Raw genomic sequence first — 16516 nt, forward strand, 5'->3', positions numbered from 1 at the left:
CTGCTCATACTTTTGTGACAGTGACCACTCGGAACATATTAATCCAATTTAAACAAATCGGGCCTCAAAGTTCAGCACAATCAGGACTCTAAAAGGTCAACCAGTCTCATAAAAGTCTCCAATATTATCATTGGCTCCATTAACTGGAAAAAGGCTGAAAAAAACTCCAGTTAATTTTCACTCTCAAAGTTCATAGTATATAGTCACTGAATACAAAATACCAAAAACACAGTCAAAGCTTAATGAAGCTATATCCAAAAGAAGACTTATCTATATCCAGTGCATTCTTTGGAGTTTAAATTTGTTCTTAAAAACCCCCTCAAATGGCGATTGTAATGCACACAAGAGTAACGCTTATAGACATCTTAAATTCTCTTCTTTTTTGGAATTCTTTATTTATATTCAACAGTGAACAATAACGAGGAGGTCATATAATCAACAAGTACACAGATTGACAAGTACTAACAATTGCACTCTCCTATGATTAAGAAAAAACATCAGAAATGTTAGTAAAACACTGTTAATGAAAAACCTAAAGAGAGAAAGAACCCCCCACCCTTTAAGAAGGTAGAACAGCAGTCAAAATGGTAGGCAAAAGTACCCCTCTTGCCTATTATAGCAGAATACTCTTCAAAACAGGAAACACCCCCCCCCACACACAAATACAGAGAAAGATGAGAAGGAAAACATACTGACCACCCTTTAAGAAATATCACAAAGCATCTTTACACTCAACACGAAATACAGCATGCACTTCCCCCTCCCCATTCGCGGTTTCCACACTCGTGGTTTCACAAATTATTTTTTTCTTTTTTTGGGGGGGGGGGTCTAGCAGGCTTTCGGGGCAGCAGCGATCTTCCTACGCTCCTGCCCCGTGTAGATCGTCAATAGGAAATGGCTGCCGTGAGCTCCCGTCGTAGTCTCGAGAGACTACGGGAACTCACGGCTGTCACGTGATCAAACTTCTTCAGTCCACAAAGTAGTCTAACCGCTGCTTTTTGAACTAGTTGCAATCGCCGCATATACTTCTGGGGGAATGCCAAGTATAAGGGTTGACTCAGTATAAGGGATTGTACTAGAATTCGAAATGATGAGGCATCGAAGTAAGCTCTGATGGACCGAAGCTTCCAGAGGGTGAGAAAGATTTTTCTGATCAAGAAGTCTACTTGGTCTTTCATGGTCTGATTCATGGTCAGACCCTGCCTACGTGCAAAAGCAGGCCCTGAGTTTAAGGCTAATCCCGAGAGGCTTAAGGAGCATGCATTATAACCTTTGGACTGTCATATGCTATAGTAAGATTTTAGACATATCAGAAGTGTACACAAAGGAAATCACTTTATTGTAACTGTTATGATGTATTCTTATGTCACGTGAGATAGTAGCTTTGAGAAGCACATAAAATATGTAAACAAATGAGTTACCTTGCTATAATCCTCACTGTAAATGCATGATGAAATTATAACCTTGTAGAGCATTAGCCAAGTAATTAACGGAGCTAAGATTCTCAATAAAAGGGTGAGAGACCATCCATTAGGAAGCACCTCCATCCCGACTCTAAGACTGCATGTGTGTGTTTCCTGTGTGACATCCCTACAGCAGGGTATATAATGCACTAACCAATTCACATAAAGAAATACTTGATCCCAATAGCTTTTTAAAGAAGGACAACCCCACCACATATGAAAAAAAGTCCCTCATGCCCCATATTCCCTCCAGCATCTAGTACTAGAATCCCAAGAGATTTTTTCCCAGTAAGGCTGGTGACATGCCACCGAACTAACATTTTAAGAGCATTTTCCAGTAAGGTAGGGGCATAGGCAATATGATGTAACCTTAAGGAAATCCATTCCCAATCTTGCATAGTGAAGGTCCTGTTCACGTAGGTTTCCCACACTAACATATAGGATGTCTTCCTGTCTGGATCTTACATTACATTAGTGATTTTTATTCCGCTTGTACCTTGCGGATCAAAGCGGATTACATAAGAAGAAAGCTGGACATTTCCAGGAGGGTACATGACATTGGAGAAAACAGATTGAGGGTAAGACTTAATAACAGAATGAGTGTAGACTTAGTAACATTGGAAGATAAATCAAGTTACATTACATTACATATCAATAGTCTGTTTCCATGCGTTGGTAGGTAATAGGTTTCGGTAGGATGAATTAGGTTCCAGGTTTTTTGGGGTTTTTTTGGTCGATTGAGGGTATGGTGCCAGGGAGTGAGCAAAACCTGGTCTGTGTAAGTGGAAGAGGAGAGGGAGATTAGGTAGATTGTATATACTTTTTGAATAGTAGTGTTTTGATTTCTTTACGGAATGCTTTGAAGGAATGCTTTACGGAATGCTTTCCTGTAGTAATGCAACCTCTCCCAACCGGCACCTCTAGATAGCTCTCAAACGTAGATATTTTGAATGAGTGAGATAGACCAGCTTATTGCGCTGTAGAAAGTTGTTAACTTTGCAGATACAGAAAAATTATCTCTAGAGACTAGATTATACTGTGCACATAAATTTGCAAAATCCCGGATTCTATTCTCCTCTACAAACTGACCAAAATAACATTACATTACATTACATTACATTACGGATTTCTATTCCGCCTATACCTTGCAGTAAGCCCAATCTCCCCCACCTTTTAAACATACCTCCACTCCTACCCGGGAGCCTGGAATTCACTCCTGAGAGAGGTGGTAGAGATGAAAACAGTGATGGAGTTCAAAAAAGTGTGGGATGAACACAGAGGATCTAGAATCAGAAAATAATAGTAAATATTGAAGAACTAAGGCCAGTACTGAGCAGACTTGTACGGTCTGTGTCTGTATATGGCCGTTTGGTGGAGGAGGGGCTGGGAAGGGTTTCAATGGCTGGGTATAGATGGACTGGAGTGAGCTTTGACGGAGACTTCAGTAGTTGGAACCTAAGAACAGTACCGGGCAGAGCTTTGGATTCTTGCCCAGAAATAGATAAGAAAAAGAAAAAAACAACAAATTTTTAGATTGAATCAGGTTGGGCAGACTAGATGGACCATTCAGGTCTTTATTTGCCATCATCTACTATGTAACTATGTTATAATATGGCACTAAGTTGGGCTGCTCTATAAGATTCCAAATTGGGAACACCCATCCACACCCCTATCACTTTCAAATTTAAACATAGCCTGACGTGCCACTCTTGGATGCTTACCACCCCATATGAAATAGAAAAGTTTCCTACGCCACCTTTGAAAACTCTCATGGGATATCTCTAAAGGCAAAACTTGGAATAAATATAGAAATTTTGGGAGCATCTTCATCTAAACTGCTTCTATTCAACCCATCCAAGACAGATATAGCCTATCCCAGCATTCTAAGTCTCTTGTAAGGGAAGAAATAAGAGGAACATAATTCACTCGAAATAAGAGTCAACCAATCCACCCCTAATTGAATTCCTAAACAGCGAATAGGGCCTTTCAGCCATCTAAATGGTAATCTCTTCTATAATACAGAGACTGCATTGTCTGGAACCGAGGTATTCAAAATCTCTATCTTGGTCAGGTTTGCCTTCAACCCATACAGAGAGCCATAACAGCTCATCTGCTCCTGAAGAACCAATTCCTTATTTAATTCTCCTTCAAACCAGGGTTGTAAAAGCATAAAATTTCTCAATCATACTTTGGCATCCCAGGCGGCCCTTCATGATAAGGAGGTTTGAGCTTTGCTGCTTACTCTTATGAAGACTTTAGATCTCAACTGAAAACCTATTTGCTAAATATTTGATCAACTAATTTCTTCATGCCGTTTATTATGATTTTCACTAGAAACCTTTTGTAAACCACGTTGAACTGATGGTTACGCGGTCAACAAGCACAATGTTATGTTAAGTTATGAACATAGTAGATGACGGCAGATAAAGACCCGAATGGTCCATCCAATCTGTTAACAATTGTTCCATTCCCTCAACTATAGCCAGAATATTATCCGCAAACAAAAATAGCTTATATTCTACTCCATTAATGGTTAACCCCTTTACACTAGCAGTTTGCCTAATCATCTGAAGCTCAATAACATGCGCAAAGGAGAGAGTGGACACCCCTGCCGCATTCCCCTCTTTAATTCAAAGTAGAGGAGTAAACTACATTAACCTTGACACATACCAGAGGGGCATAGTAAAGAGAAAGTATCCAAGAGATAAAATGCTCTCCCACTCCTATTCGCCGAAGAACATAGGTCATGAACTTCCAAATTCATGCGGTCAAACACCTTCTCAGTGTCCACCGCCATGGCCACCCAGCCTCACATTGTGCTCTTCAGACCAGATTAAGAACTCTCCGAATCCCATCAGCAGCCTGCTGACCGCCAGTAAAGGCCACCTGGTCTGGATAGATCAATGAAGGTATCCGCCAATATATACGCCATAATTTTAGTATCTATCCCCAGCAAAGATACAGGCCTATAACTGCCACATTGAGTAATATAATTCCCTAGCTTCGAATGTATAATAATTCCCACCAACCCCATAAAGAAGGGCAACTGCTCTCCATCCTTCAAGGAGTTGTATAACCATGCCAACAAGGGCACAACCAGTGAGCGAAATTTCTTATCAAAAAGGCCAGTAAATCCGTCCAACCCTAGGGACTTCCTGGGTTTAACAGTCTCAATTGCTTGCTGGACTTCCTCCACCATAATATCCCGGTCAAGAGCTTGCATATTGAACTCAGACAAAGAAGAAAAGATGACAATTCTGCAAAAAAGTTTCTAATGTCAGAATCTGACCCCTGGTGTTCTGGAGTATAGAGACCCTGATAGACTTCTTGAAAGCACATCTGAATATGCTCATCATCAGATAGAAGTACCCCATTTTTTTCTCTAATGGACATAACATAAGATTGAGTTTGATGAATCTTCAACTTTTGCAACAAGAGCTTCCCTGCTCCATTCCCGGACTCAGAAAATTTCAGACAAAGGAGTTCCAATCTAAATTTCATGTCAGTGTCTTCCAATTTGCCCAGGGCGTTCTAAGTTCCTGGATCTTAAGCTGAACCTTCTCACCCCCATAACCTCTTTTGTGCTGATCAATCTATCTTGATCTAGGCTCCTCTCGCAAGGCCCTTTCTTCAGCTACCCAAAGCCTCTTTTTGTAAGAGGCAATAGAGATGAGTGCTCCCTGGAGAACAGCTTTAAGACTTTTCCATATAGTGGATGGGGAATACTGTTCCACATTATTATGCTCCAAAAAATCTAAAATAGAAGTTTCAAGTTTACAAATATTAGGGGATAACTTAATAAACTCTCATTTAGTTTCCAAAAGCACAATCCTGGTCGTTGAGGTCCTCACATAAGATCTACCCATAAAGGTGCATGGTCAGAAAAAATCCTTAATTTTGGCCTCACAGATCTTCCCTCCCTAGCTCTAATCCATACATATAAGATCAATACAAGTGTACATATTGTGTACCACTGAATAGTACTGCGTTTCCCCCAAAATAAGGCCTACATGAAAATAAGCCCTAGCATGATTTTCGGAGTAGGTCTTATTATAAGACCTACCCCAAAATAAGCCCTAGTTGCTGGCGGCAGCAGCGCTCCCTCCGCAACCCTTCCATCTCTCCCACCCATCTGAACCCCGACTGCGAGACCGAAAAACAGTACCTTATAACAAACCGCATCGTCGGCAGCACAGGCCACAACGCGGCTTTCTCACGCCCGGACGTTCCTCAGCAACGCAGCAGAGGAATGCCCAGGTGTGAGAAAGCCATGATGGGGCTTGTGCTGCCGATGATGTAGTAGCTATGTCCACAAATGATATTTTAGACCCCTCTATCTCTCTATATGATGGTACTTGGTGCTATGAAGCTGGTACATAAGGTACAGCAGGGTGTCAAAGCGTTGGTAACCCCAAGGAAGAGGCACGCTTCAGAGATGACAGCCTGCATCAAAGAATGATGGCGTCAATGTAAGGCATGCATCGAGTGACTCAATGCTATGGATGCTTGCAACGCTTGCCGAGGCTTCTCATGTTGAGTATGAAGATGATTCGAGGCTTCTCATGTTGAGTATGAAGATGATGCTCGAGAACATCGATGCCAACGTCAATGTCCACTGGTACCGACATAAAAACGGGATTGGTACCGAGAGAAAAATAAGCCTTAACAGCTGGAAGAGGGTACCGAGGTCCAGGCTTAATAGAGATACGAGTTATTTGTTAATATCGTAATTTAATTTAAATTTTTTTTTTTTTAAAGCCCTGGAATATTTCCAGACAGAAAATGAATACAATGGAGAAAAACTACCACAGCCAGGAAGAAGTCTTGAAGACCAGATGCGAACTGAGGGTCAAGTAAAAGTTTTACTGGAAACCTGTCGATGCCATTGGTAAGGCTGAAGGAAGAAAAATGTCAACAGGCCCGAAGTTAGAAACAGGTAAAAAAATTTGTGACACGAAGTAACATCTATAGACACTAACTTAAAAAAAGGAAATAGCAGCAAGAATAAAGAAAAATCAAAGTGGGAAGGCAAATGGAAAATGAAAAAACTGACGACTGACAGTTTTCTCTCTTACCCCTCCCTCACCCCCAATCGGGTGCAGCATTTATCGCCCTCCCCACCATAGAATGGGTACCTCTTTCTTTTCTCCTCCCTGCAGGCTGCAATCTTTTGGCAGCTGGCAGTTTCAGTCAGCCAAACATGCTGCTTTTGGCAGCCCCAGAAGCTTTCCCTCTGCTTCAACTTCTTGTCCCTGCAGAGGAAAAACTTCTGGGCTGCTGACGGCCCAAAGGCTGCAGCGTGGGACCAGAGTACCACATTATGATCTGCATCTGGGGCAGACCACCATTACTGCCTAACCCTTGAACACCACCGATTCAGAATTACTTTATAATACTTATTTCATTATGACCCTGCTTTCAATCTAAATGTGTACCTGAAGCAATGGGAGACCAAGTGACTTGCCTAAGGTCACGAGGGGTCTCAGAGGCAGGAAGAGGATTAGAACCCTGGTTTCCAGATTCTTAGGCCATTGTTCTAACTACTACGGGAATTCCTCTCCAAAACATGAATTATGCTCCATCTACTTTAGTACTGTTCACTCTGTATCAGTCTAGACACAAACCCAAAAAATTTGTTGGAGAGATTCTGCAAGCATAGCTTTGATGAGGTTCACACTCCACCTCATCTGCTACAATATCTGAAAATAGGTAAATCGAAGAACATATATACGTATGTATGGTAAAACATTAAGGAACTGAACTAGCACGACTGCTCACAAAATCCCAAACATGTTAATTCAGCCTCTTAATGTGCTTTGATTACAGGTAAAACTCTCAAATTTCCATCACTGTCTTTTTGCCTGGGATAGTTGCTCTGGACCCAAGTCTGTATGATTCAATTATGAAGGAAGCAAAGACTATATTGTAAATATATAAATAATATAGCCCCTTCCCATGATTCTCCAGAATTATAGGCTGTACCATCTGTAGACTGGCTAGGGTAGCCTCTTGGCACCATACAGAGGGAATGGGCTACTACTCTGAGTCTGGGTATGTGATGATGGATTTCCCTTCTCCATACCTAGCACCATATGCAGAAATTTTGGCCACTGATCTTACCCGAGAAGGCTCCAGGTGTGTGATGGCAGAGTTGTGGCAGTGGTAACTCGCTTCCTCCTGCCCACTGAACACATTGTAGAGTTTCAGCTGCCCTGTGCATGTACCAAGCATCAGGAAGCGCTCGCGTGCAGAGAATGCACAGCAGGTGAAGCCACTTTCATCCTCATTTGCTTCCCGGAAGACCGAAATTGGTCTGAATCTGGAAATTGTGCAGGAACGTTAATCCAAACAGCAAAGGTAAATCAAACGACATTTTTGAAGAAATTCATGGTATTCTCTCCCTCTGCTATGAGATTGATTCCTACTCAGAGACCACACAAATGTAACGAGGAATTCTTATGACCTGGAATCCAAACAAAATTGCAAATTCCAGAAAGTATGTAGGAATCCACCTCTTAGCACAGTGAGACTCATTTGGATTGTGGATGGTCACTCAGATCTTAAAACAGAGCAGATTATAGCTTCAAGATTCCTCCCCACATGCATATTTGTTGAAACTTTATATCAATTTCTGGTATCACCAAGGCACCATGAAGTAGCTCAATACCAAGATTTGCACAGTGTCAGCTTCAAGGTACTGTACTTCAGTCTCGGCACATATGCCTTTTTAATTTTTTTTATGAACAGCACTACAGGAAAACAGTAACATACTGATTAGAAAAAAACATCATAAAATGCAGAAATATGCCTTTTTCAAACTAGTAAGGCTTGAGCCGGATGTCCAAAGAACATAAAGGAACTATTGGGTGGGAGGAATAACTTGTATTATTCGAGATATAAATTTTAATTGGAGCCGTTGTAGTGGCTCAGGGGCAACGCCGCATACTAGTGCTGCCTGATCCAGGAAAAAAAAATTTTGATTCGATTCAGCCTATTGAATTGATTTTTTCGATTCGATTTTCCTGCCCCAATTGGGTGTTTGTTGTTTTTTGTTTTTTTTTCCAAACATCCTGGTGGGTTGATTTTATAGCCTCTTCACCCCCTTTGCCTTCTCCTAACCACACTGGCGCTGTGATGTAAACAAAATAAACAAACAAAAAAGACTTTTCCTCTCTTTGTTAAATCCTAGCTCACATTTGCGGTCTAACACTAGCTCTGGAAGGATACACGTTTGACATATTGTAATCACAAGAGGGAGTGGAGAATATGAAAAAGGATCTGCAAAAGTTAGAGGAATGGTCTAATGCTTGGCAACTAACATTCAATGCGAAGAAATGCAGAGTAATGCATTTGGGGATTAATAATTGGAAGGCGAGAAGCTGATATGCACGGACGGGGAGAGGGACCTTGGGGTGATAATGTCCGAAAAAAACAGTGTGACAAGGCGGTGGCTGCTGCCAGAAGGATGCTGGGCTGTATAAAGAAAGGAGTAGTCAGTAGAAGAAAGAAGGTGTTGATGCCCCTGTACAGGTCGTTGGTGAGGCCCCACTTGGAGTACTGTGTACAGAGTTGCACGGGGACAGAAATCCCACCCGTCCCCACCAAAATCCCACCCGTCCCCACCAAAATCCCACCCGTCCCCGCGAGGAATCCCTCCGTCCCCACCCGTCCCCGCGAGGAATTCCCTCCGTCCCCACCCGTCCCCGCGAGGAATCCCCTCCGTCCCCACCCGTCCCCGCGAGGAATCCCCTCCGTCCCCACCCAACCCCGCGAAGAATCCCCCTCCGTCACCATCCTTCCCTATAACTTCAGAAATAGTTATTTTATTTAATTATGCTACTGAATAAAGGCTCTGGTAGAGACCCATTTACAAATAAGCAAAGAGGACTTTATTAATTTGGAAATATTAATTGGGGAATGAATACATAACTTTGTAAATGGGTTTCTACCAGAACCTCTAATGTAAAAATAAAATATAAATACTCAGCTGATGAGAACCCACAAACTGTCAGCTGAGGACTTCCTTTGGCAGTTGGCCGGGGTGATCCCTTTTGCCATGCTTGGCAGGCAGCAGTAGCGTCCCTGAGTCACAGATGCTGGCACCTCAGTGGCTCATGGATGCTGCCAGCGACTGCTGCGCTTGGTGGAGGGGAGTTCTGGCCATCTCTAGAGGAGGTCCTCTGCTGGCGGTGCTTGGGGATCCCCACCAGTCACAGCAAGGGTCAACAAGTACTTCACACATGTAGAAATAAAACCAGAAATGCATTTCCTATTTCTTTTGAACACAAAACAAAGACATCTGCTATATACATTTTCCAAAGCTAACATATTTTAGTCAATAAATTCCGTTTTTTACCTTCGTTGTCTGGAGACTTATTTTTCCATAAAGTTGGTCCCAGTTTCTTTTTCCGCTTTCCCATCTTCTGTAAATTCTTCTGTTGCTGTCCATTGGTTCCTCCTACCATGGTCCAGCATTATATCTCTTTTCTCATCTTTCGTGTCTGCCCACCAGCCCCATGCCCAACATTTCTCCTTCTATCACCCCTCTCCAACACTATGCCGACATCTCTCCCTCCATTACCCTTCACCACTGTCCAATATTCCTCCCTCTTGCATCCCTTTCAATCTGTCCCAATTGTTCCCTTGCCACATTTCTCACTCATCTTTTTCTTCCTATCACATTCTGTACCTTCCTCCCTATGACCAAAAATTCTCCTCTTTCTTCCATTTGCCGTGTGTACACAACCATCTCTCTTTCCCGCTCATTGACACACCCACACCCAATTCTCTCTTTCTATTCCCTCCCCCACCTCAGCATCTCTTTCCCTCCCTTCCTCTCTCCCCAGTTCATGACTTCTGTGTCCAAAAATGCACTCCCTTCCACCACTTCATTCAAGTCCAGATAACAGCAGGATGCTGGATGGAAAGAGGAGGAGGGGCAGATGCTGGATGGAAAGGGACCTCAGGTCAGCATCTGAATGGCCGTGCAAGTCTACATGGGTCCAAATGGTGCCTCACACTGCTAGACCCCCCCAGTCCATTGTGCTTTCTAGAAGCCAGTATTGTGGTGCAGCCTGGTCCCTGCTAGGTTTTCTCCCCCTAGATTGGGACAGACTGTGCTTTTGCAGGCAGAGGCAGAGTGGTGAGCCTGCACGATGGCGCAAACTAGCCCCCCTCCCCACCCCACCCCACCCCACAAGTGTCCTCCACCCAGAACAGGACCGAATCTGGATTCCCAGTGGCTGAGCAGTGAGCCTACCAAGGCATCCTCTACCGAGAATGGAACCAACTCTGCATTCCCGGCCTTTGTATGAGGGAGGTCTGGTGCCCCAGAGTAAGAAGACTCAGAGCAGGGGTGCCCACACTTTATGGGCTTGCGAGCTACTTTTATAATGACTAAGTCAAAATGATCTACCAACAATAAAATTTAAAAAAAAACACAAAGCACAATGAAAGGCAGAGAAAAATGTAATTATTCATATTCCGGGTTTTTTCAAAGAGGTCACGGCAGAATGACTCTATGGCAATGTCACCTCGGTAACAAAATACAAAATAGACAAATACACCCCCTCCTTTTTACTAAACCACAATAGGTAGGTTTTAGCACAGGGAGTTACGCTGAATGCCTCGCGCTGCTCATCAATGCTTCATAAGCTCCCATGCGCTAAAAAAACGATAATTGCGGTTTAGTAAAAGGAGCCATAGTGGCAAAATATAGGACCAGCAGAATATAAATTCTCAAAACAGAACACATTTTGATCACTTAAAATTGAAAATAAAATCATTTTTCCTACCTTTGCTGTTTGGTGATTTCAATGAGTCTCTGGTTGCACTTTCTTCTTCTGACTGTGTCATCCAATCTTTCTTCCTTTCTATTCAGAGCCTCCGTGTAATGTTTCCTCTCCTCCAGGACCTCATTCTCTTCCCCAACTTTTCTTTCTGTCTCCTGTTCCCCCTTCATTCTGTCTCCCTGTTCAGCCCCCTTATCTTCTCTCCGGTGCCCTCGCCTCCAAGCCAACTCGGTTTGCTTCCACTGCCCATCGGGGAATAGCCCACCCCCAGAGATGCCACCGCTGTCCCAAGCTTTCCTGCAGAAGCGTCACACTGACCAGCATTCCGCTCCCTGACGTCAGTTCTGACGTAGGAGAGGAAGTTTCCGGGCTAACAAGGGCATTTCTCCTCATTCCATCCAGTCTGAGCCCCATCTCTCCTTGATCCAGCATTTCCCTTCTCTGTTTGTCAGAATTACCATTCCACCTATTTTCCCAGCATCACCCTTCTTTGTGTCCATCTCACCTATATCCCTATCTCTCACCACTTTTTCAGAATCTTCATTTGTCTCTGTCCTTGTCTTTACCCCATGTTCACCATTTACCCTTTCAATGTCTTTATCTCCCCCCCCCACACTTTTTCAGCATTACTTCTATGTCTCTATTTCACCTCCTCTTCATGTCCCCTCTGTATCTCTATCCTTATTCAGTAGTCCTGCTTACTCTTCTCTTCTTTGTGGTCACTATCTCCATTTTCAGCTTTCCCCCCTTTTCCTTTGTTACTGCACCCGGTAGCCAGAATCTTTCCACTCTCCCTTCACTCCGGCCCAGCCCAGTATGAAATATTTCCTTTTGTTTCCCTCCCCTCTCTCTTTCTCTCTCTCTTCTGCTCCCTCACCCACGAGTCCTGCATCTGGCCCTCTCCCTTCTACCTGCACCTGGCAAAACCCCCCTGCTCTGTGGCTCTCTTAAGCAAGTCGTCAGCAGCGGTGATCAAGACAAGCTGCCGACATCGAGGCCTTCCCTCTACGAGTCCCGCCTTTGTGGAAAAAGGAAGTTGAAACAAGTGGGACTCGCAGAGGGTAGGCCCCGACGTCAGAAGCTTGTGTCGATCGCTGCTGCTGAGTTGCCGAAGAGAGCCGCGGAGCAGGGGGTGTGGCCGGAAGCAGGTAGAAGGGAGAGGGAGATAGGAAGGCTGTAGAAGCTCCGGAGCATGACACCGACCCCGGCCAGGATGATTTCTTTTTCAGGCGTGCAGCTTACAAGTCCGGCGTCGCGGCGGGAAATAGCCATGCTGAGCAGTGAGCTCAGCACGTACACAGATGAAAGCCTTGCTTGCTGATTGGTCCGGCGGCACGGCGGGGCGAGGCCGGCGGACCAATCAGCAAGCAAGGCTTTCATCTGTGTACGTGCTGAGCTCACTGCTCAGCATGGCTATTTCCCGCCGTGACGCCGGACTTGTAAGCTGCATGCCTGCATCGCCAGAATTTAGGTAGGCTGTTTTCATCCCCGTGGGAGTCCCGTGGGCCAGGGGGCGTCCCCGTGGGAGTCCCGTGGGCCAGGGAGGGAACCCGTGGGATCCCCGCGATCCCCGTTCCCGTGCAGACCTCTAGTACTGTGTTCAGTTTTGGAGACCATATCTGGCGAAGGACGTAAGAAGACTTGAAATGGTCCAGAGGAGGGCAACGAAAATGATAGGAGGTTGGTGCCAAAAGATGTATGAGGAGAGACTGGAAGCCATGAATATGTATACCCTAGAGGAAAGGAGTGACAGGGGAGATATAATTCAGACGTTCAAGTACTTGAAAGGTATTAACGTAGAATAAAATCTTTTCAAGAGAAAGGAAAATGGTAACACCAGAGGGCATAATTTGAGGTTGAGGGGTGGTAGATTCAATAGCAATGTTAGGAAATTCTACTTTACAGAGAGGGTGGTGGATGCCTGGAATGCGCTCCTGAGAGAGGTGGTGGAGAGTAAAACTGTGACTGAGTTCAAAGAAGCGTGGGATGAACACAGGATCTAGAATCAGAAAATAATTTTAAAAAATTGAACTAAGGCCAGTACTAGGCAGACTTGCACAGTCTGTGTCTGTATATGGCCGTTTGGGGGAAGATAGGCTGGAGTAGGTTTTTACGGAGATTTCGGCAGTTGGAACCCAAGCACAGTACTGGGTAGAGCTTTGGTTTCTTGCCCAGAAATAGCTAAGAAGAAAAAATTTAAACTGAATCAGGTTGGGCAGACTGGATGGGCTGAAGCCCTTTTCTGCCGTCATCTTTCTATGTTTCTATGACTTATGTGGGAAAGAGATGCAGAGTTCCACATTAGATGTCAATGCTCTGAAAAAGGATCTCCACTGTTGGTGTCATCGAGGATATGTTGAAACCCTCAGTTCAGTGTGCAGTGACAGTTAAGAAAGTAAACAAGAATGTTAGGAATTATCAGGAAAGGAATAGAAAAAGATAATGTTATAATGCCCTTGTATCGCTTTATAGTGCAGCCACACCTCAAATTCTGGTCACTGTATCTCAAAAAATATAGCTAAATTAGAAAAGGTAATAATAATAATAATAACTTTATTCTTGTATACCGCATTACCATGGAAGTTCTATGCGGTTAACAGAAGAAGAGACTGTACATTTACAGTGATGTTACAATTTCGTTAAGGTTAGATTTACATTTTGGACAATACAAATTCGGTCAGGTTACCTTTACATTTTTTGACAATAAATGTGCTGTGAAGTTATTTTGGCAGTTAGGTTATATGTTCAGAACGGTTAAAATTGCTATAGTTAGATACAGCAGCGTTACAGATTGCAGTGTTGCATGAGGTCGTGAGGGTTTAGGGGGAAAGGTCAGGAGGGGAAGGGGGAGGAGGGAGGGTTGATCAGAGGAATTTGTCAAAGAGATAGGTTTTGGTTAACTTCCGGAATGTTTGATAGTGGGGGGAATTGGAGATAAGGGTAGAGAGGCATTTGTTCCATTTGCCTGCTTGGAATGCTAGAGATCGATCAAGGAATTTTTTGTAGAGGCAGCCCTTCATGGAGGGGAAGGAGAACAGGTTGGTGTTTCGTGTGCGAGAGGGGCGTGCAATTTCAAGGTGTTCGGATAGGTAGATTGGTGAGGAGCCAGAAGGGTGACAAAAATTATAAAATGGAATGGATGACTTCCCTATAAGGAAAGCCTAAATCAGCTAAGGCTCGGCCTGGAGAAGAGAGAGTTCAGGGGAGATATTTTTGGAAATCGCTTGTTTACGATTTCCAAAAATATTAGGACTAGGGTGCATGAGTAGTCAATTTAAAACAAACCAGAGAAAATATTTTTTCACTCAATGTGTAATTAAATTCTGGAATTTGTTTCTGGAGAATGTGGTGAAAACAGTTAGTTTAGCAAGGTTTAAAAAAGGTTTGGATAATTTCTTAAAACAAAAGTCTATAAGCCATTATTAACATGAACTTGGGTAAATCTACCACTTATTCATATGATAAGCAGCAAAAAAATCTTTTACTCTGGGATGTTGCCAGGTACTTGTGACCTGGGTTGACCACTATTAAAAATAGGATACTGGGCTTGATGGACCTTTGGTCTGTCTGTCCCAGTATAACAACTCTTATATTCTTATGTTCTATTGCTATTGATATATCTTTAATCAAGATGTCCTATACTTCATCCAGGCCGCACGCCTGATGATTAAAGATATATCCAAACCATTTAGAGTTCGATCCTTATAAGTTTTATGCTTTAAATCTATAGAAATCAATGTAGTCTGAAGTCTATATTCCAGATTTTGTTGAGTTCTACAGTATCAGATGTTTAGATGACCCAGTAGGGTAAAACATTTCAGGACCTAAACATTTCTTTCTTCTGACTTTCTTGGCTTTTCTTTTCTGTACCAAGTGTTGTCACTGGTCTTCCCCTCATCCTATGTTCTTCTTGGGCTACACCTCCTATAGTTCTGCACATTCCTTCTACCATATGAAAAAATTGTGGACTAATCCATCCTTACCTGCTGAAGATAAGATGCCTGTCAAAGCACCCACCATCTACCCCTCCATACTTGGGAAAAGCCGCCCGACGGGTGACCCGTGAGGTAAAGTTTGTGGGTGCCTGGCGCCGCTGTTTTGGCTCTGGACATTGATGAGGGGTAAAAAGGGAGAAGGGGGGGCAAGTGGCAACAGGATTTTTGCAGCGAGCATGCTGTTCCCTTAGGTATTCTGTCATTATACTGTCCAGCGTGGGTGGGGATGGTAAATGACGGTCCAACTGCTTTTTGATGGCTGGGCTCTGACTGTAAGCACCATGATCAGACTTCTGGCGTAACACTCTGATTTTCTTGCTGTTGCAGGGACTCTGCCTCTCTCTAACAAAGCTGATTCGACCAATCAGAGGAGAGCTTCCAGCAGGCGTAGGGACAGGAGCAGCAGGCGGAAGTGCAGAAACTGGTGGCTTGGTTTGCGTATGAACCGAGGCTGAGGCGGTGGAAGAAACAATAGAGCCATGACTGTTGAGGCGGGAAGAGATGGTGCTCACTAGGCGAGGTGTGCGTGGCATGTTGACGGGAGAAGCAGCAGCAGGTACAGCAGGGGTAAAGGCGGAGGAGTGGGAGGCGGTTGTCATGGGGAGATCCGCTTCCCTTGTCAAAACAGCAGCTGTCTCTTGCAGCCCCTTAGAAATGAGATGATTACGGATCAAGAGCAGCAGCTCCTTCTCAGGGAAAGTAATACGAGACTGAGCTACCACGTCTGCTTTCTGCAATCGGGCAAGAGAGACATCTGTACCAATCAGCAACGGCTTGCCTGAGACGCGCTCAATGAGTTCTGCCGCATATTTGCAGAACTTGACATGTTCACTGCGCTTGTCTTGCAACACTGGCTCCTTCATCAGCTGCTGGATCTGGCTGCTGCTGAACAGAGGCAGTTTGCTGATGATCTGCCGCACTGTGGTGCTTCGGGAGAGTCCCACCAGGGCCTTGCAGGCCAGTGCCCGAATTTGGTCCGCGTCCGTTATGGGCATCTTGACTGAGAGAAGGGAAAGCAGCACCTTGATGCCATTGTTCGACTGCACCACGTTCCACATCTTGGCCAGCACATGCTCACTACTCTTGGGGTGCTGGTGCATGTGCATTTTGCGGCGAGGCGTCCCCGAGATGAATTTACCAATGCTAGAGATTCGATTATCTGGAGCACAGACACAGTTGATAATGATCTGTAAGGCTGACTTCTGGATCTCAGCATCATGGATGAAGAACTCCCCCTCAGCCACACCTAGGATAATGCCGATCCCTA

General features: G+C 44.1%; 1 protein-coding gene across 1 annotated transcript in view; it reads right to left on the reverse strand.

Moving 5' to 3' along the window:
* DCAF1 (DDB1 and CUL4 associated factor 1) overlaps positions 1–16516 on the reverse strand; it is a 237396-nt gene that overhangs the window by 74095 nt on the left and 146785 nt on the right. The window contains exons 14-15 of the mRNA XM_033926631.1: positions 15238–16513; positions 7584–7782 (exon numbers count right to left, since the gene is read on the reverse strand). Coding sequence (XP_033782522.1) covers positions 7584–7782; positions 15238–16513 — 1475 coding nt within the window. The remainder of the gene's footprint in view (positions 1–7583; positions 7783–15237; positions 16514–16516) is intronic.

This window comes from Geotrypetes seraphini, chromosome 17 (genome assembly GCF_902459505.1).
Source record: "Geotrypetes seraphini chromosome 17, aGeoSer1.1, whole genome shotgun sequence".
Taxonomy (NCBI): domain Eukaryota; kingdom Metazoa; phylum Chordata; class Amphibia; order Gymnophiona; family Dermophiidae; genus Geotrypetes; species Geotrypetes seraphini.